The following is a 27938-nucleotide window of genomic DNA, read 5'->3' as shown; positions in this document are numbered from 1 at the left end:
CATGATGCCCATCGAAGTTTCTCTTGGGCGTCTTTCATCCCTGGGCTGAAAACGACGAGCGCCCCCACATCTATACCAGTTGAACGCTCCAACTCCTGCATGATACTGACAGACTCCTTGTGGTTGCGTGAGCGGTCATCGAGATATAGGGTCTAGTCTGCTTGGTAGAAGAGAACAATTGTAGGAGCGAGGAACTCCTGAACAGTCCATCCTCGCGTGTTCCAAACACTGTTTGCCAGTGCACCAGACTTTGACAAAGGGGAAACATCCAATAGATAGATGATGGTGAGTGCTGAGTGGTGATACCAAATGAACATGGAGTTGACTGATTCTTGGAGCTCGACGTTATTGTTCTGGTCGATGCAGCATGTATCGCTCCACGCCCAATGATGTCCCGCATCATGAGCGATTTTGCAGAACTTCTGCAGTTTCACTATGGTTCCAACTGGACGCAAGGTGTACACATCCTTGTCCTGGATTTCATGCAGCCACGGCTCCTTGGTTTCCCACCTATGGGATAACATGACCCAACCAAAGTACTTCACGACCATTTTTCTGATGGGCTCCGTTTGGAGGGGCCTATGCAGCATTGATGAGGATAAGATCTCCTTGTACACTGTGCTTTTCATGAAGGTATTGATCTGTGCCTGTCGGTCACATAGGTTCCCAGTGATGGTGTTAATTAGACGAAGTGGGGCATTTTCCAGGTGAGCATGTATGGCTTGTCGAATACCATTTTCTACTTCAGATGGACTGACATATTGCTGGCGCAACTCTGAAAAAGAGTAAATCATCTTCAATTTGGCTCCTGAGGTATTGTGGGCTTATGTCGTATCTGTGAGTCGGGTGTATCATCCAACTTGGAAAGCATTATTTTGAAGGCCTCAATTGCATCATCATAGTGCTGTGCTCCATAAAGAGCTGCATGCTTCAGTTTGTACCCAAGGTGAGACGATGGGTTGAGTTCGATAACCTATGAATCAGCAGTTCATCACAATTGCTAAAACAATGTCAGATATTGTCTGCACCTTTTCAGCATCCGAAAGGGCCTCAGGATGGAGGTTTTGTCCCAAATTCACCTTACTGCAGTGTGCAAAGTAAGAGTCAGATGAGGAATATAGCTGGACTGCTGCCGAAAGTGTGTTCTTGATTGACCAGAGCTGAACCCCACCATGGAGGTCTCTGACCACGACCAATTCTGCATTGGGAGAAATGGCGACGCATGTAACATCCACGATGTGTTTGAGTCGTTGTCCTATCTGCTTGTGTGCATCAGGAAACCTGGCATTTCCCTGATTGACCTGCCTGGTCTGACAGCAGATGCAACAGGAACCACAGTCCTTCAATATGTCAGATATGGTCTGAAATCAGACGCATGAGTCTGATATCAGTATATCATAGTATCAGCAACAGAGACCATCAACATGACATCCTGTCATTTCATGCAGACTTGCAAAGTAACATGGGAGACAGTACATCAGGACATAACAGATCCTCTGACTCTAGGGTTATTAGGTGTTTCAGGCAGCTCTACTCATCAGGTGCTCAACACCCCTGACTACCTATACAACACATTGTCAGGTCGTAGACAACCATATTAGCCAGACAACCATCTTTCGAGTCTTTCATATTAGCAGGGCCATCATATCATGAGTCCCTCATTTTCTTAGATGATCAATGAACCAGGCAAACTGAGTGTCTAATGATTATATTGTTAGACCAATCAATTTGTGAGCATGTCACATGTGCATGACCCTAGACTGTCCATTGTCCCAACACAAACAGCTCTCCAGACCATCAATATACCTGGTCATCACTCATTTCAGTCAGCAAGAACTCATGTCACACATTTATGCCGTCAGGTACACAGGAGCACGATTAATTCATATTATCTAGATAGGATCTGTAGCATTCAGCACGTAATAGCGAGTGTGGCACGGCGAACAAGCAATGATGAACGAGGAATCAACAAATAGCAAAGATCAGCAACAAACATGAGTAACAAAAGGCAACGGGCAAAACATGATGGTTCAGCGTCGTGAAAATCAACCCATAAGTGAAACATCAGATCCTGAATCGCTTCCCGAATCTTCTTCGACACAAATAGCGCGGCCATTGTCACCTACAACCTTCCTCTGAGCCTTTGCGTGACGAGATGACCGCTTTTGATGAACATCAATAAAGGACCTCGCACCCTTAAATATCTTCTTCCATTTGCGGTGGGTAGTTTGTTCTAGAGACTCCATCACGAGTTCAGTGCGGTCACTCCAAAGACCCTCTGCAAATTGAGACTCTGCAGGTCTCTTGGGTTTCACATAGACACCGGTGGACCACATCTTCCAAGCGCGTTCAACCTGCTTATGCATCAGTAGCATTGGGCTGACGAAGATAGACATACCGCAATCGTGGCAATGGACAGTGCTCCCTTCGGCATGTCTTTGCGATGGAACTCCTTCGGGAGATCGTGGAGCTGCTCAAGGTAAAGCGCAAAAGTATCGAGAATGCACCAATCTTCGAAAGAGCCTCTATAACTCTATCTGGCAAGTGAGCAGTCAAGGCAGGGTGTGATCGGAACACGTACATCCACGTCAGTCCTGTCACCAACAACTAACTTCCATATATAAGGATAGATGGGAGGGTTCACCCATCTCATCAGGTAAATGACCCGAAAATGATAAATTATTAGCAAGCTTTATCTTGTCTAAAATTTGCATAATACCTATCAGAATTGTATATCAATCGAGAAAGCTTTGAATACCCAGACTGACATGGGTGGAAGCCGCCAAATATACAATTATGGCAGTCCGGTTGCAATAGCTGGCAACTCTGTCACGGCGGACAGGTATTGCAATTTGTGCCATCTTGGGGCAAGTTGACAATACACGACAATTTTGACTTGCGCTGGTCATGACATGCAACCTTTGACTATGTTGACTTCCTCCGCAATCTCTGAATAGATGCCAGTGTCGGTCATAGAATTATATCGCCAGACTATCTTGGATCAAACTGCCTACAACCCAGGGGTGCCGAGCATTCGCAATGCGGGACCAATGTGGTTGCTTTACGCAAGCACAGCTTGCCATTGCACCCTCAACAAGAACTTCCCCAGCGCTGACATTAGGTAAGTGGTTGTCATCCTATCCTTCATTGCCCACATCCGCTAAGTGCAGAATTCAGGTGATAAGCCACAGTGTGTTGCCATCCAACCCAACCTCAATGAGAAACGATAAGCGTACATAAAGTTAGTTTTTCATGTTGTCCACCCCAATATCTGAGCAAATGCTAATGCCTGACAAAGTTTTAAATGGCCGGACTGTGTTGGACCGAACTGCGTGCAACCCAAGGGTGCCACGCATCCGCAACACAGTACCAAGTTGTATCAATGGGGTTGACTCGTGCAAGCACAGCGTGCTATTGTACCCCCGACAAGAACTCCTCCAACATTGACGTTAGTTATGTGGTCGCGATGCCCACCTATGCTGCTCAGATACACTAAGTACACAACCCATGCGACCAATGACAGCACGTTAGCATCCTCCCCAACCTTGTTTAGACGTGGTAACCGCACACAAGGTCAGTTGGTCACTCTATGCTCTACATTCTCTCCCTCACTGATGGAGTCTTCTAATGCCAGACTATTTTGGATGGGGGATACTTTTGGTGCCACAATGCGAAGGCATGTCAATGTGGTGCCCTTCATCAGATAATTGCTGAGGTTTAGTCATTAGACACAAGATAGCGAGGGATTTTGTTCACCGCAAACCCTCTCTGAATGATGCCATCGTATAGTAATTTCTAACGTTAGGCTATATCGCACCAAGGCGTAGCAGTATTGTACGTTTTTTTCGTCCTGCAATTACTTTTGTGGGCTTTACAAAGCCGGAATCAGGCCGTCATTAGATTGCATTTAAATTGACTCTGAATATATAAATAAACATAAAACTATGAAGAGGGGGTATTTAGATTCGAAGCTTGTTTGAGGGCTAAACATTTTTGTCGGATTTTGAATAGCGCGCTGTTGACACTAATGGGTCTCTTGGCCGCAGAGGAAGTGGGGAAAACTTGGCTGAGTGAGTGACAATGATCAGCCTTAGTGGCATGGCGAAGAGCGAAAAAAAATACCGATTCCACCAGGTCAGTAGCTCGTCAATTTCCTTGTATTCTTCAGGGTCTTCTAATAGGTCGAGGAGGCTATGATAGAATGTCTCCGAGTCTGTAGTTGTGTCGGTACGAGAGAACATCGAGGATGAGCTCAGGGCAAATCACACCTTCAATTGTACGTCAAAATTTTTTAGCCATAGAATTGATACTCAATGGACCTGGGTTGCGATATACGCTAGGGAGGCGATTGTGACAGAGTTCATGCCATGGAGCCGTGCGTTTCCGGATCGTGTGGCCTTTGGTTCCCTTTCGACTGAACTTGGAGATGTGAACACATGCTTGTAGGCCTGTCGGAATACCTCATAGCAAATGAGATATCTGAAAAATGAGTGTGCACTCACATAGACTAGTAAGCGGCTCTGAAGAAGCCCGCACCACGGGTCTTCAGGGTCATAAACGTGGTGGGCGTACAAAAAATGGGCCATTGATCCCCACAGACCAGCATCTCGCCGCTTCGTAGGTTCTCTTTAGTCCTACATTGAAAAAAGTACAAAAGAAGATTCAGTATTACACAGATGCCAGCAAACAAAAACGTACTGGAAGTCGTTCCAGTCCAATCCAGCGGGACATAGAAGAGATCCTGTAAGGTCATGGTTAAAACCGCGGTCGATCTTAGAGTTTCTATGTAAAGGGGGCCGTATGCCTTCCCCTTTGGGGGTGATCCAATCAAGTATTGCAGACTTTAACGTTTTTGTGTCATCGCCCCTGGCGCCTGCGGTGCCCTTGCCGATCTGTGAATTGTAAGCATGAATCCCAGCCAAGCAGAAGATGACGCACCAGCTCTCCAACGTGAAGGATTTCTTCCTTGGATCCGTCTTTCAGTCGCTCTAAAAGACCAGGATATGAATCTAAAAGTTGCTCGAAGACGCGATGTTCTCGCCACTCTCTGTCAAACGCATCAGCCAAAGAGCAAATGCCGAATGCAGAGGTAAAATTTCTTCACTCGGCAGGGAAGTCCTCTAACGGAACATCTTCTATTTGTTCAAGTCTCAAGATACCACTGGTGAGCAATGAGGGGTAGTTACACAGTGCGAACACTGTTCGACTGAAGTGGCGTCCGTGGGACACTAGTGGATCAGATGAGGAGCTGTGAGACGAGTTTATTAACCTATGAATGTTGCAGTCGAGCATCTGGGACAGCCTACACTTTTTTGCGAGGTCCCATTTGGAGGGCTGACGAGCCACATTTGCTCGGGACGCCGGAATCAGTGTCTTGGTTGGTCATCAAAAGATGGGGAGGGAGAAAGTAGCCTGAGCTCTGCAGACACCAGAGGCAGTCTTATACTCAGCACTACGTAATATGACAGGGTAACTGGTGGCAAAAGCAACAGCCACAGCAAGATTGACAATGGCCAAAAAAAGTGGCCGCCATGTAGGGCCACCTTGAATGACGGCACATTCACGGCCACCATTAACGGAGACTTTGAATTACGTGGCCATCGTAGCCGCTCAATTTTATGTACCGAATAAACCTGAGCTCAGATAGTAAGTTCGAAATCTGATGGTAAAAGGATATATAACTCCCTCGAACTTTCAATTTTTCATTATAGCTCTGCACCAAAGAACGCATCTGCTAAGGCCCCCCGATATGCCACAGCCTACTAGGCGCCAGACCTCCAAACTGCAAGGACATAGTATTAGCTTGAGTCTGCGGTAAGCCCGATAGTTCTACCTGGCGGCAGCACGTGCTGATGTATTTCATTAGAATCGAGTTGGTGGACAACATGAATGACGACAGCTCCTTAGCACGGAGCGACGAGGCTCCACTTCCAGTGTCAGCGATTCACAACGAAAAGAGCAATGTGGACGCCACGATCGAGCTCAAAGAGCGACTGCAGTCGGCAGAGATGAACTGCTCCAGGCTAGAAGAGCTGTACCAGAAGTACAGACTTCGTTGGTTAGAGGAAAATTATCGGGCAAGAATTTTAAAAGAACATGCACCAGATGGTCTCAGTACTTGCTCTCCCCCATCAGATCGCATGGGATGCGCCCTCTCCTACTCCAAGTACGTCGAAAACACGTTCGCTTAGAAAAATCTGACTGTACTGCTTAGGCGAATACGATGGCGAAGTTGAGGACAATACTTAGATACAGGAGCTGCAATAGATTCCCACTTTTCGGGGCGATGCAGCAGTGGCTTGATCTGAGCAGGGGGTTGTAATGCAACTGCAACTGCTGCTAGTGTACACTATTCTTAAATAGTTAGCAGACGTGTACACGATCCGCGATTTTAAAACAGGAATCATTGTCTTGCTGTCCATCAGACATACACGGCGTTTCTTGATCGCCCTCGCATATATCTGAGACGCGCTGACTAGGACTAGTCCATGGAAAGAATAGACACAGAAATAACCACGTACCAATGTAGCTTCTTCTGCTGACCAGTTCAGCGAAGGACCTTGTCAACGAAACGAGAGATTGAATACTATATGCTTGGAGCATGGTCTGCGTTTGCGGCTTTTTGCGGATCGGAGGGTACGGAGCTTCATGGGAGCGATAAGATTGTAAATTTGGATAACCACAAACAGGCAGAGTATGTGATATTATGCATGCATTAGCAACGCCTGCTTGAATGTAGAGGACCATTGCGAGCTAGGGTGAGGCACCGCTGGATGCAAGGGAAAGGGAAAGGCCACATGTTGTCAGCTTGAATGTCATCTCCATACACAAAAACGCACCACTTCCAAGGTAACAATGCGGTCAAATAGCAGCAGCACTTGCATAGCTGCGCTCATATATGGCGAGGTCATGGAAATTCGAAAATCCTGTTTTTGTCTCCACGAGTTCCAAAAGGAAGATCCTCTGGATAGCAAACCGAGCCTCCTTTGCAGAGAGCTTGGATACTCGTCGGTCAAAATCCATGACATGTTCAACTTGTCGCTCAAAGTTGTCGTTCAAACCAACAGCATATCGGATTCCGCCAGTACAACAAGAGCGTTTGACATCTGTAAAGTAAACAGATATGATTCTGTGAGATGATATTAAATGTAATAACCTCAGAATGATTTGTGGGGTGGAGAACTCACAGATTGTGTTCAACCACAGGTAGCGGGAGTGATCAGGATAGGCCTGCCAGACAGATCATGATAGAGTGACAAGTCACGGTGTATCTGCACTACAAGTAAGGTCACCGTGACAGCTTGGGTGTGACAGCACGCCGCTGCTGCTGATGGATTCAGGCTGGCGTCACAGTGATAAAGACAATTTCAGAGTGCAGAGAACATACAAGTATATTTAACAACAAAATGGAAGGTTGGCCAACGTATGGCTTAAAGGAACAGCATGAGAGTAGCACAACCAAATGATGCAGGACTTCGCGAGAATTTACAAACGATGTAGTACAAGGTCAATTGTAATGATAGTACTAGCCACGGTCGATAAAAAGGCGAGAATAATTTACGAACGCCAAACAAATACAGATCCACACAAAAATATTTAGATCTCGGTATAAAAAAAAGCCAGTATCACTGCATGTTGAGGTCCTCGCAGTCTTCCAAGCCGTAGCTTTCACAGTCTTCATCGTCTTCGTAATCTTCATAGTCTCTGCAACTCTCCTCTGCATCATCCTCACTATTCTCATCGTCAGGGCGGGTGGTGCACTTCATTACACGGAGGTCGTAGAATATTTGAACCTGGGAATGTCGACAAACCTGCGGTATCATTAGCATGAAATGGAGCATGATTTGTTGTACTCACTGGTGTCCATGAATTTGTACTGACATATATTATCGATGGCCATTGTATATAGCGCTATCTCAGCGTGGGCACGGCGCCTCTTGGCCTGCAAGATGAGCAAATCTAACGCAAGGTTGCGCAGGTAGGCATTGCTGCGTCTGGTGGCCAGGGATGTCACCATCAGCTCCGCCTGTATGGTCAGTTCCTGCTTGAATGACTCATAGAAAGATTTCTGGACATCGACGGTGACCCATGTACTCGAGAGGGGCAATGAGGGGCCAGTACACTGTGAACAATCAGTCAGAGCAATTAAGCCAACTGTCGAAGTATACTGACATTCAGACAGGCAGACGTTGATTTTCCTTCCTGTGAGATGAGATTACTATGTACTGAGGAAATGGAGCTGCTCAGAGGTGATAACGCTTCTGTCAAAGATGTTACAGTTGGCACGAAATGGGCATCGTGGCTCGTCCGCCAAACTTCACACATCTCTTGCGCTGATATCGAGCAGGCCAAAGGTGTGCACGGAAGAGGTAGATGGTCCGTGGGAGCGATCGTTTGCCTCAAGGGAGGCCTGATGAAATGCTTGGATCGAGCACCAAAACGTGCTACAAAATGTCAAGAGGGTTCAGATTGCACATCCACACTCAGACAAAAGAAGCTCACACAACCAATGTTGATCCAAGACTTCAATTGCCTGGGTGTACAAAGACACCTCCATCTGACACCATCTCTTCCTCTCGTCTAAGAGAATTTGTTCGACAGCCGCATGCCTTCCGGCATGCCCGTTAGCACATATGCTCTGATGGCATCGCAAAGTTTCCTCTTGCTTCGCCTCTATGCTGCGCTCCCCGACTAGTTCCCAAAGATCACCAGGATAAACTCAATTTTTGAGCAAGAATGACAGAACGTATAGTTCAGTCTGGAGCTACATGAAAAGGTTTGAAAGAATCAGGATTAAACAAAATACCCACTGACCTTCTGGTTTGTTATGAGGCCTATATAGGCATCCAAGGACTCACTGCCTAGGGCATTCGAAAGTTGAAAAATGCTTGCGCGAGCAGTCAAGTAATCAAATGATTCTGTTGAAAGACACATTGTGTAGGGGGGGGGGGAGGCAATTATTGTATGTACAGTTATCTCAGAGGTGTTTGGCTGTGGGAGTAATTAAGTACTATTTATGTGTGAGCAGTTTATTCAGATCACCTGGATTCAGTATGCAAATGAGCAAATCGCAGAGTTTAGAGAAGGTACTTAGCAATTCACAGCCTGACACCCAACTTGTGCTGGAAGGGAGGCCACCAAAAAGCGATAGTCATCAATCCATCAAACATGCCCACCAAATATACCCGCCTAACATGCCCGCCTAACATGCCCACCAAACATGCCCGATGGCCGTAATATCCGCAGGCTATTAATATACCTACAAGGTAGATCACGTACATGGCATCCCTTTCATTTCTGTGAGTGAGGCACTACTCGCCCAACCCATTCTCCAAAGCAGTAGGAAGACTCAAGCACGTAGCATAGATGCAGTCTCAGATATCCACGGATTGGAGGATACCTCGCGGTGGGGTGGGGGGTGAAAGGGGGGATGAAAGGGAGGGGGGGTAAGGGGGGGTTGATTCACACAACTAAGCGCAGCATGCTAGCGGTTTTACTTGTCGCTTTCGAATCTCGATAGTGTCTCGCATTTCATATTCCTTCAAGTAGATCATAATTATAATAGCATGTAGCATGTAGTGCATATGATAAGTACATGAACAGTTGAAATTCCTGATCTGCACGTGAAGGCCAAAACCGTCGTGGCTGGTGTGCTTGACCACAATAACAACTACTAATATCAGTATCATATCGACCTAACCCATACTGCGCAATAACGATCATCCTTCAAGTTGAACTTTTCGCCTTTTCACACCTGCTGAACAGATGTGGTACTTTGTTGATCTTACCCCAACTCGCTTGCATCGTCTGCAGTGGCTAAACAGAATGCGGAACTCACTGGTAGTAATACCATTTCCAACGCAGGAATCGAGTCTGTTCAGCAATTCCCTTTGCTCCCTGCGATTCCACTGTAGCTTAATAGGCAAGACTCGCTGTTCTTTACCGTTCATGATGTCAGACGCAGTACTGCAGTGAAGCAAGGACGAACGCTCGTACCTCTTCGAGGATACTGGAAGGTGGTTATAGTTGGTAGCCTGAAGTACGTGTCGATTTTGACTAGGTGGGGTCGACTCTTCAGTTGTGATTCTCTTGAGCGTGAAACATACTGACCTCGGTAACCACATTCATCAGATGCGCACCTTGCAGTCCAATCGAACTGCCCAGTGTCCTTATTCCGCCACGAGTACACCGCTGTCCTGCATGATTTGGGAATCATGCATGGACATGACTACTAGGTATCCCCCTAAAAGACAAAGTCTGTTAGCTTAGTCCTCAGACTAGTCAACCCATACCTTGGTATCAAACCTTGGTCCAATAGTTTCAGTTTTCCCTCAGTGATTCATGAATCCACCATGTTTTGAAGAAAAGTCATATGTGAGATGGGAATCACATAATGACCTAGTTGATATGAGAAGCAAAAATGAAGGTTAAGGTATTGCCTTTCCTTTGGCTTATTCACTTTGGCTAGAGAAACCCATAGAGAAAAGTTCAAAGCCTAACAAAAACCTATCTAAAAAGCCCGCGTATTGTGTACTATTATTTGTTCCATTATTTCTGAGTTGTTTTCTCTAGTGTTTCTTTACTTTACTTTTCTATTAGGATGCTCTGACTAATCAGATGCTTCATAAAATTGTACCTACAGGGTATGATGTCATAATGATGTCATAGGACTTCACCTACACTCCTGCAGGTATTTTGGTTGAAAGATATGATATCATAGTGATGTCATTATCCCACCATGAATATTCTGGAATGTTCTTTTGCATCTGCTAGAACATTCTGCTCCAGTTTTTGGAATATTCTTCTCACATTCTGAAGTCATTACATCACCTTTTTACTTACATAATATTCCCACACAAAATGTATATAAGGAGAGCCATTCTCCCCCCAAAAAAAATAGATCTCCCACTTGTTGCATTCAAGAACTCCCACTTGAGCAAATTGAACGCTCACCTAAGAAGCTTCAGTCTGAACAAATTGCTGCTTACAAAGCCCATTTCCTTTGTAAGAACTGTCCAGACAAGTGCAGGGAAAGTGTTTCCCTTGAGATTATGTAAGTTTCTCACGATAGAAACCCAGTTTTGTGAGACCAGTGTTCTCACCATGTAGTGTTTACTGACCAACACGAGCTTTGGTCACCGTTGTTATTTGTGAGACCAGCGTTCTCACCAGGTATTTGTATACTGACCAACACGAGCTTTGGTCATTGTTGTTATTTGTCATTGTTTTCTATTTGTCATTTGTTGTTATTTGTGAGACCAGCATTCTCACCAGGTATTTGTATATTGACCAACATGAGCTTTGGTCAACATAGTCACATTTGAGACCAGCTTCTCAACAGTTAATCGTATATTCAGGAAACCAGTTCAAGTGTCTAGACGGTATATCCTAGACAATCCCATAGTTTCAATCAGAGATAATAAAGCTCCGGCTAAGTTAATCTAACTGATTGGTTTAGCGAGCCTCCCAAGAACTCACACGTTATCTACCACGAAAGAAGAAAAGTTGTAGACCGTGTTAATCGAGGACTGGCAAGAAGTCTTATCCAGTGTAATTGTGGTGTCATTACATTCTTACACGTATTTATATAAGACCCTCGGTTATTAAGACACCGCGCACTCTATGTACGCAGTCCTACCCCTACCATCGGCGCATAGGCAGCATGGGTATTTCAATTCATATTCTTCGCGGTGGATCTCCAGGTTGAATGGCAAAATCTTCTTTCCATCACCGTCGATAGGCCTGCGTTTGTGTGGGGCGGTGTCATGACTCAAAATTTGGATATTAAATAGGGGCGTCTCACCACCATTCGACCATGGACTTTGAGGCGCTGTCATAGTGTAGAAGGGCAAAGTCACAGAACGTAGCCTCCACGATTAATTTCGCTAACCTCCAAGCGGTTTCGCGACAGTCAGGTGGGGCAGTGATGGTAGACGAAGGTGAAGATGGGGCTTCCATTGTATGATCTAGTGCGGCAAATATGCGGTATTTACTCTGCTTTTATGAGACTGCGACATGTAGTAATATCATCTGCCCAGCTAATGCTGCCACCATAACATGTCCCCACCCACTATACCCTGCTGCCAGAGGTGGGAATCTAGTGGTTTGATCGCTAGTACCCTCCATATTATGTTATGCTGTCAAAATCGTCAGTTTCTTCCACCTACCCTTCAACGTCGGACTCAACCGCATCCTTACCCCTTCAGCTCTCCTTCATGGATTGGGCAGGTTCATCGCTGACTCCCTTCAGATGCGCTTGTACTCGTGAGTTCACGCAGGAGAGTGCCTACACAAAACATCAGGGCTCTTGCACTAAGGGCAAGAAATGATTATTCTCTGTTTTATCCAAAGCAAAACATCTTCTTGGCTCCATGAAACGGTTATGAATTAACCACAACCTCGATAGACAGTCTACTGGCCCTATCATAGTGGCGTCGAGCGAGCCAGGCCACCTTGCGAATGGCTCTTTCCCATCTGCTGACCTGCTGCAGGACCACGCACCCACATTATCATTAAACACCGATCTTGCTGTCTCTTCTATAGAGATCGACGTGGAACAGGGCTTGTCACTGGCGCAGCGGAGGAGCCGACGCACTGACATCCCATTGCCACTCCGCTATAGGCAATACGAGGATGTGCTTCTGCAAGCCCCCCCAAGCCTTCCCTCCGGCTATACTGCTGTAGCACCAGAGCTTGACCAACCAGCCAGTTCAGCAGACACATCTACCAGTGCTTGCTCATCTTCGCAGGCCCCCCCTTTTCATACTGCTAGAAGTGTATTTGGGTTGATATGCCAGTTCTTTTCATCAACCCCCCCTTCTCACGACCCAGAGGAAGCAGTAACACTCCAAGATATAAGTCACGTCCCGGCTATAGCCCCAACTGAGCTAGATGCCCTCGCAGAGCCTGACGATGTTTCATTTTTCCCCTACCCCAATCGATCATCCTTCGAGCTGGGTCATTGGTACTGGCATGGAGGCACGCAGAAGTCCCAGCAGAGTTTCAAGGACCTTATTGATATTGTCGGCGATCCAGATTTAAATCCTGACGATGTCCGGAGTACACCATGGGGCAGAATAGACTCACAGCTAGGTGCAAGTGTTTACGATGGCGAGGGGGAGGAATGGGAGGATGAGGATGTCGGTTAGCACAAAACACAAGTCAACATCAAAATACCTTTCTCTCGGACTGTAGCTCAGCCAGGCCCTCAACCTTACATCGCAGCTGAACTTTACCATCGGTCGCTCACCTCCGTCATTCGAGAAAAGCTTGCAAATGCTCAGGATGATGAGCATTTTCATTATGAACCTTACCAATTGTGATGGAACGCTCCCCATCTTCCCCGCGAGGTCAACATTCAAGGCGAGCTTTACACCTCACCAGCCTTTATGGATGCCCACCGTGATCTCCTTGAGTCTCCTGGAGAGCCAGGGTGTGATTTACCCCGCGTTGTCGTCGCTTTGATGTTTTGGTCAGATGCCACGCAACTGACAGCATTCGGTAACGCGAAGCTGTGGCCACTTCATATGTACATTGGAAACAAATCTAAGTACCGCCGCTGTAGGCCATCCTGCAATTTGGGGAACCATGTCGCATATTTTCAAAAGGTACGATTTCCTCCTGAATCGAGATCCTCTCCATTGAAGCACACTTTGGCAGCTTCCGGACACATTCAAGGATTTTGTGGGAACTTACACCAACGGCAAAGGGATTGGCCATGAATGCACAACGCATTGCCAACGTGAACTGTTTCAAGCTCAGTGGAATATCTTGCTCGACGAAGAGTTTTTAGAAGTGTATGAACATGGAATGGTCATTCTCTGCTGTGACGGAATCAAACACAGGTTTTTCCCGCGAGTCTTTACCTACTCTGCGGATTACCCTGAAAAGTGAGTCGTGATCATTATCTGTAAGCCATCTAAACTAACTAATCCAGGGTCCTTGTTGCAACCATTCGGCAGCTGGGAGGCTGTCCTTGCCCACGCTGTCTCATACCAACTGCACGGCTTCAAAATTTGGGGATGAGCCGTGATCGGCAACAACGTTCAACCCTGGCGCTGGTCCAACGTCTCGAGGGATCAGCCCGTTGCTACTGCACGCAAACTTATCTATGAGAAAAATTATGGTGTTGACAGTACGGCCGTCGAGGCGCTTCTCAAACCTGATTCCTGGGTGCCGAATTTAGTGAGCATAATCGTTAGTCTCATTTGTCACCTGAACTAATACTTAATAAGAATGTGCTGTCCGACAAACTTAGTGCATTCGGATTCAACGTATTTGCAGCGCTTGTCGTCGATCTCCTTCATGAGTTTGAGCTGGGGATATGGTGCATGCTCCTGATTCATTTACTGAGAATTCTGACTGCATTGAACAAGGACTTAGTACATGAGCTTGACAAGAGGTGCCGAATTTGTTTTTTCATGACGTCCGGGGTACTCATTTCCATCTCTGACAGGTACAGGCAGGTCCCTCCATTTGGTCCTGCAACTATTAGGCGGTTCTCCACCAACACCTCCGAAATGTCGAACATGGCGGCACACAACTTTGAGGATCTTTTACAGGTACACCTCGGGGACCATTCTCATTTATGTTCATGGACTAACTTTGTACAAGTGTTCTATTCCTGTCTTCGAAGGCCTCCTCCCTGACGCTCACAACATAATTCTGCTCGATCTTCTTTTCATTATGGTGCATTGGCATGGCCTCGCCAAACTGCGCATGCATTCCGACCTCACCTTAGAGATTCTCGACAAGCAAACCACCCACCTTGGTAAAAATTACGTCACTTCAGAACGAAGGTATGCACTGCATACCACACACAAGAGCTCGACCGTGAGGTCGATGCGAGGTCTCGTCGGCAGACAAAGGATGCTATCAGACGCACGGAGGGCAGCGTGCCAAATGGTGTTGGGCAAAGAATAGCGGCTCAAAAGAGGGTAGGGGATAATGCCAAAGGGAAACAGAAGGCAAATTTTGAGCAGTCGCAGGATCCATGTTTACCAAGGCCATCGAGGATGAAGAAGTCGCTTAATCTGAAGACGTACAGATTCCATGCGTTAGGCGATTATGTCGCTTCCATTTGTCGCTTTGGCACAACAGACTCGTATAGTACAGAACCAGTGAGTTATATTTTACTCCCTGTCTGCTCCCTACCTCAATTACTATAAGGGAGAGTTAGAGCACCGAACTTCGAAAGGCAGATACCGTCGAACCGATCGCAGAAATTTTGTTCGCCAGCTAATTCAAATTGAGCGCCGTCAAAATCGTTTACGTCGTATCAAACACCAGCAGGCAACACCGGCCCCTCGTATGCAAGCTGACGAAACTGCGATCGACCCCCAATTACACCATCATATTGGATGAAGTGAGAAAATTTTCGACAATTTGGGACATTATCTACGCAGTCATGCGGGGGATCCTGCCATAAAGGTAAGGTTTTCGGGGTGCTCGATCGTTGTTCTAACATCATGATGCAGGACTTCATACCACGTTTGATGGATCATATCCTGGGCCGCATAGGGACTCTTGGATCTTCAGTGGAGAACTCTACCCATCCCGACAAGGGACAACTTTTCTTCAAACGCAACAGAATCTACCACCACAACCTCGTCAGATTTAATTATACGACGTACGACGTTCGAAGGGCTCAAGACGTGATAAATCCTCGGACCCCCCATTGCAACATCATGCTGCTCCAGCACGGTGACGAATCCAATGTCAAATATTGTTATGCGAGAGTGCTCGGTATCCATCATATCAATGCTGTGCGCTCAGATAACGTATATGAGTCCTGCCGAATAGATTTTCTTTTTGTTCGGTGGTATGAACTGATACAACACCATTCATGGGAAACACATACTTTGGAACGAGTTCGCTTCCTGCCGTTGACAAACCCAACCGCTTTCGGCTTCGTGGATCCAGGAGCAGTTCTGAGAGCCTGCCATATAATCCCTGCTTTTGCTCGAGGCCGGCGTAATCTTAATGGGGGGATTTCTTCCCTTTCGGGAGATAAAGATGACTGGCTAGAATACTACATCAACAGGTGAGTGCTCTTACCCATAAAGTCATATCTATATCATCATAACTCCGAGTCCACCAGTTTCGCAGATCGTGACACACTAATGAGGTTCCATTATGGCCTCGGGGTAGGCCATGTGTACTTGCATAGGGTAGGTATATTAGATAATCATAGCTCATCACAGGAATCAGTCACTCAGACAGCCACCTGTCTGAATGACGACGATTTTGAAGGCGGAGAAAACTTCATGGAGATAGGCCACCCAAGCGATGACGAACAGGATGAAAACAACGAAGAGAGTCATATTGGGGTTGAAGAATGGGACTTCTTTGAACAAGGACAGGACGCAAGCACGGGGTCCCTCGCAGAGGCACTAGTAGATGATATGTTCATGAGGCATGCTTTCGATTATGAAAATTGATGTTATCTTACAGCAATCGAACCCTAGTAGTCTGATGGGTGCGACTCCACGACCCCAGGATGGCTAATACATAATATGACCGGAGATTATTGATGGCCACCAATTTGATCAAGATTGCCAGCGGTCACTGTCAGGTAGGGATTGGCAGGCAATACAGGTGGGTATCGTCCAGCAATGCTGAGAAGTGGTGGGCACCAACTAGCGATAACGAGAAGTAACGGCCAATACACAGATTAGTACGCATTACCCCAATTTTAACCTTTGCTAATGTATTACAGGCTTTGTACTTTATGGCCAGCCTTTATTAACTTGATTGGTTGCCATCAATTCCCTCCTTACCCACCTCACCCTCGTACTCACAGGTCAATCAATGTCTCTTACTGTGTGGCTATACGTGCCCGCTATCGGCGAAATTCTTCAGCTCGTTCAGCTTGCCGTAAGTACAAGACTGAATGCAGTGGATTCGCTGATGCTGACGACCTTCTCCTCTAGCATGAGGAGGTTTGTTGCCGTCCATCCACTATAATCTGTTGTACCTATTTTTTCTTTCAGCATCCATTCGTCTCCTTTACTACAGGATCGTATGTTGTTGTAGGGTACCTTGCTAATCACAACCAAATAGCACCCATCTACGTGAGTTTTCCTTCTCGAATGCAAAGTTTCAATCTCATGTGATCTATTTGTAGTGCGAAAAAATCCTTCCAGGTGGCCCAGCCTTGGACTGGTCAGCTTATGCAACTTGGGTGGCTGATTATCCCTGGCGAGGGGGACGCTACGCACCTTCATGAGCTATTCACAACAGCGGTGAGCCATTTGTCATATCAAGCATCCCATCTTTAATGACAGATCTAGCCAGCTGGCGGCGCTTATATCAGTGCGATAACACCTACGTACTGTAGGGCTGACGGCAGAGGTATCCCAATGCCTACTTGGCTCGTGAGTGCTGTGCTCAGTTGTCGTGCACGTCTTTCATTGTGATACATTTATAACTTCAAGAACTTTTGAACGCATCAGTTCAATTCTCTTATGCTCCGTTTCCAAACGGGTATCTGCCTCCCGCTCCCACCCCCATACAACAACTAACGTATGAGGCGCTGCCCTCCGACAATTCAAGTGCTCTCGATCACGCGCTCTTGGATGGTCTCCTGGCCCCCACTTCTTTTGACCTCACACCCACGGAGCTTCAAGAGCTCGATTGTGGCTATAACTACTGGGGATTATCCACTATTACCTCCCTCAATGGTGTCGACGATGCAGCTATTATGAACTTTTTGGACAAATGGGATGAAGTTGATGATGATCTCAACAGAGAGCCAGTCCATGAGGGTTTTCATCCCGACTTACAATGGAGAAGGTCTAAGGATGGCGTGTGGGCAACCTTAAACAAGAAGCAACGAGACACCCTCACCCGCGCAATGAAGAAGTCGTCTTGGTGGCGGATCGTGATGCTCACTAGGGCCATATTTGTTGGAGCTATGTGGGTAGGAGAGCGCCCAAACCCATTCGAGATTTCTCAGTTGGAAGTACGACACCGAGTTACCAATATCTTTCTCACCGCGCTTCATCTATGTGACACGACTTATGACGAGATGAAGAAACTACCAGGTCAGTGCCTTGCATCTTGAATTCTACCAGTCATCATATCACAATTTCATCAGTAACCGTCAAATTTACCAACGGAGGCACCATTTCTGCTGGGTGGCCGGAATTCCGTGTAAATGTACGCCCTCTCTTGCCTTCGCCTTCGCCTTTCCATTACTCATGCGAGCAGCTGGCTAAGGCATTTGACAATTCAAAGGCGGAACTAAGGAAGGTTATCAAAGGTGCACTGTCACCACACACCAACTTTTGCGCCTCTTCCGATGCACTAGGAACGAGGGTCATGTACTTCGTGATTCTCCTCAACTCGACAAATATCAATGACGTACGGGACTCGAGACCACAGTTACCGTACTAGCTCATGACTTTTCGTTTTTCAGGTGTATAAGGCGATTTCCGAACTCGTTGGGGAACATGCTTTCCTGGAGCTCCTTTGGGCATCACTCTTTCACCCAATCAGCAAGTTAGCAAATGGAAAAGGCAGTGCAAGGCTAGCCGATTTCTTTCCGGAAGAAATCTTTTCAGATTCCAGCTGTCTGGGCCAAAAACCGGTGTGCAATTTGATGACTTTGGTGAGTTTGTATTTCCTTCGTGTTTTCTCAAATTCACAGATGTTGCATCGATGTTTCAGCTCTACCAGTCGATGGTCACCATCATGAAAGAAAAATGCGCCAGCTCAGAGAAGATCGAACATCTTGAACCAGAAGTCATGAACGGGGTTCTCATGTCAGCTCTGAATGAAATGTACAATTATCCAAACATGTTTCCGACATTCACGGATACAGTGCAAGCTCTCCCATTCATAAAGTACGTATTTAATGTGCTGTTTGAGCATACTCATGCTCTACATTCAGGATGAATAACGTCCTGCCTATTGCTCCCAGGTCGGGTCTTCCAAGAATCATGACAGACGAGAACGGGAAGAGGTTGAGGAACATGACGGACGTTGAACCTATCGAGTTCACACAGCAGCCAATCGTTCAATCTTGCATTGTCGTCCCAAACAGTACTAAGGGCTTTAGTTCCCCCAAGTCTCTGAGATTTAGCTCACCTGTACCGCCTTCCTACGTTTCGACTCGGCCCATTGCGTACTAGTCACAGTATTTCCATCGGATGTTTGCTAGTCCCTTCTCGGATCTCATTTCTTGACCTTGTACAACAAATACCACGAGATTTACCATTACCTCTGTACAAATCCTGTTTGGCTTGTCTATTAAATGCTGGTCAGACGCATGATGAGTTACGTGGGGGCTCGGAATACTCATCGGAAAAGTCCGGAATTGGATGAGTCACACTCATCAGGTGTGTCCCAGTCTTCAGCACTGCATATCTTGCAAGCATTCTTTTTACATTCTGGCACGATCTGATGCGGCGGCCCTTACTGAAGTTCAGTTTGGGATATTGTTATAGTTCCACTAATGTCGAAGGTCTCAGCCTTCGACATACACACAAGCAATGTGAGTACTGGATAGAGTCTTAAACGCTCACCAAAGATAACTGACTACCAGGGATCCTCATCTGAAGGTGTCTTACCACGCCCTTAAGAAATGTGGTGGTGGCACCTCCACAGTTCACAAGAAAACTTCAAGGTTGAGTACTTTGTCCTCCTGCCCAGTTTGTGGCAGGCCTGGAGGTGCTCCTGATGCAAGGTGGAGATAATGAGGTTCATGCCGTTGCAGAGCTGGCAAGTACCATCTGGCCCTCCTACCTCTTCAAAGTTAATTGTTTACATACCACCAGCTCATCATCATGATCAGAGAGGTCTATGAAGCAGTCCACCATCTTACCAAAAGCCTGGTAGCTCAAATGTTATTTTATTCATAATAACTTCGAGAAGGAGGGCTTGCCGGCTTTCCTCTAATCGCCTTGATCAAAAGTTTTCAAGGCAGTCAAGCACCAGAATGTATCGCTTGTTTCAAAGTACAGATTGCCTTTGCCTCACTCAATCTTATCTTATGACTGTTCACAGAGTGACACCCTAGTAGTGACCCTACACACGAATGCTGCCGATCATCTCATCAATAACAATGGCATGCCGCAGATAGCAGATTTTGAGAATTTTTAGCACAGGTACGATCTTATCCATATCAGTGTGGGAGAGAAAATAAGCAAGGATTCTGCTTTTTGATTTTCCAATTGATGTTATTTGGTCTTCTTTGCTCTTCTATGTTTTCTGTCTGATCCGTACGCATTGCCTGCAATGACGCTGACTTCTCAATCGCAGTGTTGCAGCAATGACTGCCGCTCCCATCTGAGCCACAGGTTTCGAACCAACGTCAAGTAACGGTCGTCCCATCCATTGCCTCCTCTCCTTCTTGGACAGCGGTGGATCTCCTGTCACTCTATTGGTTGGAATTCCTCGGCTGGTCGCACTCTGGACCATACCCTGTTTACACTCCCGCTATTGTCTGGCTTATCTCTATTTCTGCTCTCTGCGTTGGTCATCGCTGTGTTGCGTCCTTAGATGCCATTAGCTGCTTGGTTTCCACTTTACCCTCTGCCAGTGTGTCAATTTTCGCCAGACAGCCCTGATTTTGGCCAGCTGTCTGCGTTTGGGAGACATCGAAAAGCAATCCAAGAATGTGCATATTCGATGAGACAAAAGCTCTTCTGGGCAGTCTCCGGCTTTTTTTTTTTTTGCTATGGATCATGCGTGTGCTCTTGTATACCTTCATGCGAATTGGACGACAGGTATGTTACAATTTTTGTGCTATTCACGCATCAGTCTGACAAACTTAAAGGAGAATATTGGCGAATAGTCTAATCTCTCGGACAAAGGCTTATTGCAGACGATTTTGACCGGAGATGGCCACGAATCTAGGCCTTCCCCATCCTTTGTGCACAAGGATCTACCACGTACTCCTCGACATTCATCAATGTCTCCTGCGTCTTCGCATCCTAGCTACTCGCCTTTGGAAGGTTCAAGAGTTCTTTTCAATGAATGCTCAGACTCGAGCCATACAGTTCTCATCCAAACACCCGGCATTTCCCTGGGGCACCGATGTCTAGGAGAGGCTCATATAAAGCATATTCCACCTCCAGTGGAACATCCATAGTGGACGAGATGGACCAATGCGGTCGCCTGTACAACCAGTGCAATTACTCCAAAAACTGTAAGTGGCTATGATCGCTCATCGCACATATTGAGACATGGTCCTGGTGACTATACTTCTTTCGGCAGGTCTCGTGACGGTTTACCATCTCCCTCAATGAATGGGCCGCCTAACTGGGACAGGCTTCCATCCGTTTCTCCTATTGAGAAACGCAAAATTATGCTTGATAGCAGAGGTTGCCATTTGTCAACCATGGGGCCTCCACCATTACCGTCATTATTGAAGTGTGATACCACTCGGCAGCTTCGACCCCATATTTCAACTGGAAGGCTTTTTGCTAGAGATCCACATCAACCTCTGTCTGCCTCTCGGCATCGTTCGATTCACCCACCACAACTCATGGGGGTAGCGTCGTTGGTCAGTCACCTTTGTTATCAACCATCTCGGTGACCTCCGAAACCCCTGCCTCGTTCGCGACTCCTACGCTAAGCATCGAAGACGTTCACAAAACTGCCATGCACATCTCAGTTGAGCGCGCAAAACAGCGACGACAGGTGGAAGAAGAAGAGCGGGAGAAAGAGAAAGAACGTGCCCGACAGAATGCAGCCGCATTGGAGGAAAAATGCAAGGCTAACGAGGAGAAGAAGAATGCTCAAGTAGGTATCTGCGACGTGGCTAACATTTTACATGGCTCATTTTATCTACAGGAAGCGGAAGCTGTGAAGCTGATACAGGATGTTGCGGAAGCAGCTAAATCTCCTTCCCAGCAAGCGCTGCAGCTCGATGCCACGACCCAACTTCCAATGCCTGTCAAGCCAATAGGACGACCACCATCTTTGAGAGCACCGGTCGATGGCATGACCAGGAAAGACTTCTCCTTGAATGATGTGCTCCACAAGAGCTATTCGTCTCCCAGGGGCAAACCTAGGTTTTGCGCCTCTTCCTTCCTCTTCTTCGCGCTCTGCATCTAATTCGAACTCGACAGATTCATCGAGGCTTTCTCTTGCGTCCTCCCAGACGTCGATATCCCTCGTGACAGATTCACCACGGCTATCACTCGCGTTGTCCCAACGTCTCTATCCCAATCCCAAACGTCATTAGCCCAGACTCTTCTTCCTGCTCCTGCTAACATGCACACTGTATCATTTCATAACGTCTTGCCCCTTGGTTTTTTCGTCCAGTATGCACTTAATCCCCATGTCCAAGGAATACTGTGTTATCGAGGTTATTGCCCGGTACGTTCATGGTTCTTTTTATATTTGTCTATGCTAATACGACTTTCATCAGTCTATGTCGTTCAAGTGCTCTGCGTCTCAAGCTACTGGTTATCCGCTTGCCTACACTGCTGCTAAAATCGCCCTCAGAATCAAGGTAGTTGGCTTCGTTGAAGAAATAGACCATGAACTCATGAAGCATGCTAAACGCATGGGCTTCTCCGATGGGCAGATTGCTGATTTCGTCGCCTCGACTGAGGACATCATCCGCGCTTACCTGCAAGTTTCTTGACATCACCCTCTTCGTCAAACGTATCGATACTTGGCAACCATTCGTTGTCCTCTTCACCAAAACCGACCCAATGTACCAGGTACCTTTTCCCTCTACTGGTACGTTTCACAATTTTTACCACTGCCATCAAGCAATGACGTGTTTTACAGCGGGTTTTCAGATCGAAGGATCTGCCAATGTCGATGGACGCGGAAAGTCTATCTGGGACGACTTTCTCCAAGCAACCTGGACAGAGAATGGACGGCCGAGACGGGGATGTGGCCACTGATTCATACAGGCTCTGGAAGGAGGACATTGCATTACTTGCTCAGTTTGGCGTCAAGTCCTACCGCTTTTCCTTATCTTGGTCTCGTATCATCCCGCGGCAAGGTGTGTTTCGTGTCCAAACCCATTAACGCACTCATTGATTTCGATGGTGGCTGTTACAGATCTTCTCAAGCTCTCCAATGAAACGGACCTTGATATTCACAATGCCTGTGGTGTCGCAGCTCACTGCACGGCTGGTGAGCCTTGTCTTGTAGATGCTAATATGATACACTGACAGCATGTATCTAGTGTAAATCTTACTTACGCCTGGCAAAAGAGGGTCTGGCACAGCAGAAGAAAACAATTTCCAGACAGCATTTTGATGTGGAATCTCTCGTGACGGATGGCGACGACGATAAAGTAAACGACGTTTTGGGAGTTCCTAAAACTATTTGGACTGTGCATGTACTCTCGCCATCATGTTCGTTCAAAGCATCTGATAAAGTTGTGCAGGTTGTCTCGTGCATTAAATCCTCGCCTGAGATTTTGTCGCAGGTGCAGGAGGTCATTCTACCCATCATCCGGTTCACCCTTGAGAACAAGTTAATTGGTATGTCTGCTCTTTTTTCTTCGAAAGGCCACGCTGATCGTAACGTTTGTAGATTTGTTTGACAAAATGTATAACCTCGTAGACGCCCTTGCCTTCCGTCTTCACGCAATATCACCGAACATATCAGGCTTATTACGTCCTGGCTATACTACAAGCAATGTCTCCAGTTCTACATGTTCGTCCAACACCCCTCCTCATCATTCATACCGCCCACCCCCATCGATCTCTTCATCAGCAAGGACGAACGCATCTACACGAGAATCTGATGAGTTTTCCAGTGGATCACTTGCCTCTGTACCGTCAGTCCTGCAAACTGAAAGAAACAATACTGATGCCTTACATGGACCCGACGGCAGGCAAGATGTCCATCACGGGTCAAGTTCTGGCTCGTCAAATCTGTTATGGGGTGCTCCTACCTCCTCCCGTCCTTTGCCGCCAATTGCGCCCTCGCCAGATGTAGTCACGTCCGGGATTGCTTGACAGCGTATTTGAGCAACCAACTTCGGATCTAGCTGCTAGGCCGCAGGCTGCAAGACGTTCTACCCATTCAGATACTGGCTGGAGATCGAGTACTGCGCGTACGTCAGCAAGCGCTTCTGCATCATCCTCTGGTTGGTGCTCTGTCCCACACAAGTGATGATCATATTGACTAAAAGCTACTATTTTTCCAGTGCTTGGAGACTCCATTTCTCAGTTCTACGCTGCTGATGAGGAACGGCCTCGAGTAACTTTGAATACAATCCAGGACAATGACTCATCTCCCTCGTGCTCTGCTGACAGATACCAAGAGGTTGCTGCACGTGCTAGAACAGTTATCGAATGCTCGTGCAACTCAGGTATGATTTAAGTGTTATTTTTTCCTGTTATTTACAAATATCACCAGTTCGTCCTCTCTTGGCGGCTTTTTCTTTGTTTTCCAAGGAACAGGGATTTGAAGATTCGGATGAAGCAGAATTGTCATTTGACCGTTACGTAGAGGGTCTCAGTGAAGAGGACTCCATGGATAACGAGAGAAGACGCAGGGTCACGGCTCATAATCGTTATGATCTTGCCGGCAAAAATGATGAAGACAATGACGACCCCTCCCATTCAGACAGTGTGCATGAGATCATCCAAGGTCTTCATAATGCCCGCGGTCTACCCGAGCGTGGCGTAGAAACTGGTAAGGTGCAGCACATTTATGTGAACTGTATTCACTAATCTCTCTCATCTAGCCTGTTCATTGTCTGGATCGCCTTCCCGCCATGAGCCGCCCAATCATCCTCCAGCTCGCTATCGCCTTCATTCCCGCTTGCATTCCTCCGCTACGACAGTATCCAGCAACTCATTAGTATCAGAGAGTGCCGCAGAACATCGCCGCACCAACGCCAGGGCGCATCTTCGCTCTCAATTGTTTGCTTCACGTACCAGCTCTGACGAGCCTCCTCAAGACAGTTCAGACATTTCAAGTTTGACTGCAGCTGCTCGTTTGAGGTGTCTTATAGCCAGTCAAACGGACTCCTCATCGACTACATCTTCCCACCCTTTGCCATCTGGTCGAACAAGTGACCTTCCTTCAAGACCGTTCGCATCAAACGGTCCGGGGTCACCTTCTCAGTTTCCATGAGGAGGCTTGAACGAATGGGAGAGAGCACGATTTTCCAAGATGTTATCCGAACACAGACATCCGCAGACAAGAAGTGGGACTAACAGATCTCTGTCAAGAGACCGCAATCACCTCTCTTCTGAAGACTCACCCGACAGTATCTTTGACCCTGTGTTCGCCCTGATCAATGCTATCCCGGATTCAACAAACTCAGCTGAGGGAGACAGCGCAGCCACCATATGTTTATCGTCCACCCACACCACCTCTGCACACTCTGCGTGCTGCTCACTCGCGCTCTCCACCACGCATGTCTTTGGAACAACCACAGGTGTCGAACGGTGACACGTCTGGGAGATCTAATCCTTCTAGCAGCGTTAACTTGGATATGTTCCCGCCTGGAATATACCGCGATTCGTTGCGACGGTCGATACAAGCGAACCAAGCACGCAGTGATTCCCGTGTACCAGAGCCAGAACCGATGCCTCCCGTTCACGAGCCTTCCACAATGTTTTCTTTCGGGAACTCTGATGAGGATAACGATAGCGAATGGCATGGATTCTTACTTTGCCTTTGGTATATCGGTGCGTATCATTTAATAAATCGCATGATGTATCTGGCACTGACATATCTGTGCAGCCAAGGCGTGGAAGGGAATGCACAGCAGCCACGAGGTTAGTGTTATGTATAACTTCCATTGAACCATTCGCTGAATGTTCCATAATACTATAGCGCACGGTTTACATCAAGGCATATGATGCCAGAGCCTGCTGCTCCAGCAACATCCTTGGCTTTTGGCGTCGACTCTCACAACACATCCACGCAGGGTCATAGCGCCTTCACTGGTGTGCAGGGTCGCGTCCCTCCACTGAGAGGACAGTCGAGCGACGAACATCTTAGGTGTCCAAAGCGTGCCTCTTGATCCATTCTCGTCTAGCAGTAGGCGTGATGCCCCCGCACACGACCCACCCCCCAGCGGTATGGTCCCAACAACGAACGATCTGACTTAGCCTCCAGGTGCAACATTCCTCAGCCTCATCAGGAACCCTTTGGAAGACCTGGGAATGCTTCACCTCCGGTAGCCTCTATTCTCTTCGGCTGTAGACTCGCCTGACAAAAATTTCAGCAACAGGTTGAGATCAGAAGGCAGAAGCGCGAGGAGAATATCGCAAAAGGACAGTAATTTCCTCCCATCAGCTTCAGCTCCTACACTGATATTTTCGATCCAGCCATCCAGTCATGGAGTCACGTACTATGGAACACCGCAGAGCCAGTATACTTGTCTCAATTTTTTATCTTGATATCGGTTGCTGAAGATGCGTGTTTGATCAGACTATAAGAATAAAGGTGATTTGAAGCAAGACAATCACACCGCAGAGAGCAGCAACAGGTTGAGATCAGAAGGCAGAAGCGCGAGCAGTTTATCGCGAAAAGACATAATTTCCTCCCCTCAGCTTCAGCTCATCGAAGACGTTCACAGGTGGACTATGCGGGATCCTAATTGTTAATCCCCAATAACTTCTTTACCTCTCTCAGCTCCCTCCACGCGTTCTCCAAGTACCTAGTTGTCTCCTGCAGGTCTTCTTCTCTCCTCAACGCCATCAGAGTCACCCAACATTTTTCCTCAACGGTTGTCGGAAAAGGAACTGGCGGCATGGTGGCATGATTCTGGATGTGGTATTGGGCTGTTTCGATGGCAGTATTCCACACTCCCTACAACCGTAGGTTAGTTTCATATTGATGTAATGTATTCATAACATACAACTGCTGAATCGCTGATGATCAGCGGGCCTGGAATGTCAGGTTGAATCGAGGGTACCTGATTCTAGTGACGGTTGGGTTAATGAGTACAACTTGAGGATACAACGACTTACGAGTGAGTTGTTGTTGATTTGATTGTTAGTAGGTGGTGCCAGAGTAGATGCCATGGTGCTCTAGAGATTAAGTAGTGAAGTACTAGATATCGGGCAGTGATTGATAGTATCAGGATACACTGGCTTACATTAGCTGATTGATTACGCAATGACTAACTAAAAACATCATGTTGCGCCCTCGAATTGTACTACTTTCACAACTTCAATTTGCACGTCTACAGGTGGAACATCTCTCGGCCTTCACTGGTTACAGACGTAGGTCATCCTCCATACCTGGTTGGACGTTAATCTGATCGCTCCGTTTATTTAGAACGAGGACGTTTTGGATGGCACAACCAGCAATAAATATTGGATCGATGTTCAGCTTCGTTGGGGCGACTTCGATACCCATGATATCGAGTGTTATACTCATGCCAAGTTCTTGGACTACGTGTCCGACTCCATGAGTATCTACCTCTCACCAAAACCACACTTCGTCTGGCCCACTCTTACAGATGATGAACGGATCAAGGTTGAGGTCGCAATGAAGGATCTTATCTTGGCAGTGAGTGATACCACACACTTTTTGAACTCTAACTCATCGAGTCCAAGGATTTCGGCAAGCGGAACAGTGTCAACGGACACGCCGTTGTTGTTCTGGGCAGAGGATCACCGACCTGCTGCATTCTCGACCTTTGCGAACTTGGAGCAAGGCGATGATAGTGCCGATGTTGAAAACGGTTTCGCTTGGTTTATTGCTGCTCTTCGTTTAACTTGCTGTTCTCATGTAGCTGCATATGAAATCTCACTTGTACGAAATAGTTTATCCATGCAATAGCATGTTATTTTCTTCACGCTTATTCCTAACTAAAGATCAAAATATCCGATTCCACGAGGGCTACCAATCAGCGGACAGTACATGGCTTCGATGTGGAGTCCATTACATTATAACTCATGGACATTGCGTGTCTAAGTGCTACTGTACGGTCACGTCTTCCAACACTGCCACCAAAAAGTGAACACTAGATGATTGGAGACAAGTAAAGGTTA

The 27938-nt window shown here is 46.9% G+C and overlaps 9 protein-coding genes across 9 annotated transcripts; 6 read left to right on the top strand and 3 right to left on the bottom strand.

Moving 5' to 3' along the window:
- Positions 1-2045: 2045 nt before the first annotated feature.
- Positions 2046-2736, bottom strand: DFJ58DRAFT_890773 (uncharacterized protein; the record flags this gene model as incomplete). Its single annotated transcript, XM_041394739.1, has 3 exons — positions 2582-2736; positions 2399-2533; positions 2046-2354 (listed from the first exon to the last, which is right to left on the bottom strand). The coding sequence occupies exons 1-3, from the start codon at positions 2651-2653 to the stop codon at positions 2046-2048; spliced, it is 516 nt and encodes a 171-aa protein (XP_041242080.1). The 5' UTR covers positions 2654-2736.
- Positions 2737-2925: 189 nt separating this feature from the next.
- Positions 2926-5292, bottom strand: DFJ58DRAFT_717101 (uncharacterized protein; the record flags this gene model as incomplete). The annotated part of the gene is made up of 9 exons (XM_041384321.1): positions 2926-2949; positions 4080-4251; positions 4336-4448; positions 4503-4543; positions 4573-4634; positions 4699-4892; positions 4939-5047; positions 5105-5248; positions 5270-5292. The coding sequence occupies 9 exons, from the start codon at positions 5290-5292 to the stop codon at positions 2926-2928; spliced, it is 882 nt and encodes a 293-aa protein (XP_041242079.1).
- A 457-nt stretch (positions 5293-5749) lies between these two features.
- DFJ58DRAFT_842973 (uncharacterized protein) lies at positions 5750-6191 on the top strand (the record flags this gene model as incomplete). Its single annotated transcript, XM_041392899.1, has 2 exons — positions 5750-5814; positions 5867-6191. The coding sequence occupies 2 exons, from the start codon at positions 5750-5752 to the stop codon at positions 6189-6191; spliced, it is 390 nt and encodes a 129-aa protein (XP_041242078.1).
- A 670-nt stretch (positions 6192-6861) lies between these two features.
- On the bottom strand, positions 6862-8934 carry DFJ58DRAFT_842972 (uncharacterized protein; the record flags this gene model as incomplete). Its single annotated transcript, XM_041392898.1, has 8 exons — positions 6862-7106; positions 7188-7230; positions 7494-7525; positions 7858-8122; positions 8173-8444; positions 8503-8691; positions 8811-8834; positions 8859-8934. The coding sequence occupies 8 exons, from the start codon at positions 8932-8934 to the stop codon at positions 6862-6864; spliced, it is 1146 nt and encodes a 381-aa protein (XP_041242077.1).
- A 3123-nt stretch (positions 8935-12057) lies between these two features.
- DFJ58DRAFT_729929 (uncharacterized protein) lies at positions 12058-16439 on the top strand (the record flags this gene model as incomplete). Its single annotated transcript, XM_041385808.1, has 15 exons — positions 12058-12089; positions 12154-12264; positions 12407-13139; positions 13195-13432; positions 13477-13607; positions 13660-13889; positions 13937-13971; positions 14027-14184; positions 14235-14401; positions 14456-14561; positions 14614-14770; positions 14824-15119; positions 15477-16042; positions 16100-16145; positions 16203-16439. 15 exons carry the CDS (start codon positions 12058-12060, stop codon positions 16437-16439), a joined length of 3243 nt encoding a protein of 1080 aa, XP_041242076.1.
- A 370-nt stretch (positions 16440-16809) lies between these two features.
- DFJ58DRAFT_729928 (uncharacterized protein) lies at positions 16810-19133 on the top strand (the record flags this gene model as incomplete). Its single annotated transcript, XM_041385807.1, has 10 exons — positions 16810-16875; positions 16932-16940; positions 16992-17072; positions 17145-17243; positions 17292-17379; positions 17436-18044; positions 18098-18363; positions 18419-18610; positions 18670-18845; positions 18893-19133. 10 exons carry the CDS (start codon positions 16810-16812, stop codon positions 19131-19133), a joined length of 1827 nt encoding a protein of 608 aa, XP_041242075.1.
- A 2082-nt stretch (positions 19134-21215) lies between these two features.
- On the top strand, positions 21216-22597 carry DFJ58DRAFT_890771 (uncharacterized protein; the record flags this gene model as incomplete). Its single annotated transcript, XM_041394738.1, has 5 exons — positions 21216-21450; positions 21501-21747; positions 21799-22019; positions 22077-22326; positions 22379-22597. The coding sequence occupies exons 1-5, from the start codon at positions 21248-21250 to the stop codon at positions 22595-22597; spliced, it is 1140 nt and encodes a 379-aa protein (XP_041242074.1). The 5' UTR covers positions 21216-21247.
- Positions 22598-22773: 176 nt separating this feature from the next.
- Positions 22774-25059, top strand: DFJ58DRAFT_729926 (uncharacterized protein; the record flags this gene model as incomplete). The annotated part of the gene is made up of 9 exons (XM_041385806.1): positions 22774-22966; positions 23026-23100; positions 23181-23453; positions 23506-23752; positions 23810-23917; positions 23973-24064; positions 24125-24289; positions 24337-24615; positions 24668-25059. The coding sequence occupies 9 exons, from the start codon at positions 22774-22776 to the stop codon at positions 25057-25059; spliced, it is 1824 nt and encodes a 607-aa protein (XP_041242073.1).
- A 166-nt stretch (positions 25060-25225) lies between these two features.
- Positions 25226-27726, top strand: DFJ58DRAFT_729925 (uncharacterized protein; the record flags this gene model as incomplete). Its single annotated transcript, XM_041385805.1, has 3 exons — positions 25226-25619; positions 25675-25709; positions 27220-27726. The coding sequence occupies 3 exons, from the start codon at positions 25226-25228 to the stop codon at positions 27724-27726; spliced, it is 936 nt and encodes a 311-aa protein (XP_041242072.1).
- Positions 27727-27938: the final 212 nt, after the last annotated feature.

The sequence above is a fragment of the Suillus subalutaceus genome, assembly GCF_016647625.1.
Source record: "Suillus subalutaceus strain FC151 chromosome Unknown DFJ58scaffold_80, whole genome shotgun sequence".
Classification (NCBI taxonomy): domain Eukaryota; kingdom Fungi; phylum Basidiomycota; class Agaricomycetes; order Boletales; family Suillaceae; genus Suillus; species Suillus subalutaceus.
This window is presented reverse-complemented; position numbering and strand designations above follow the sequence as displayed.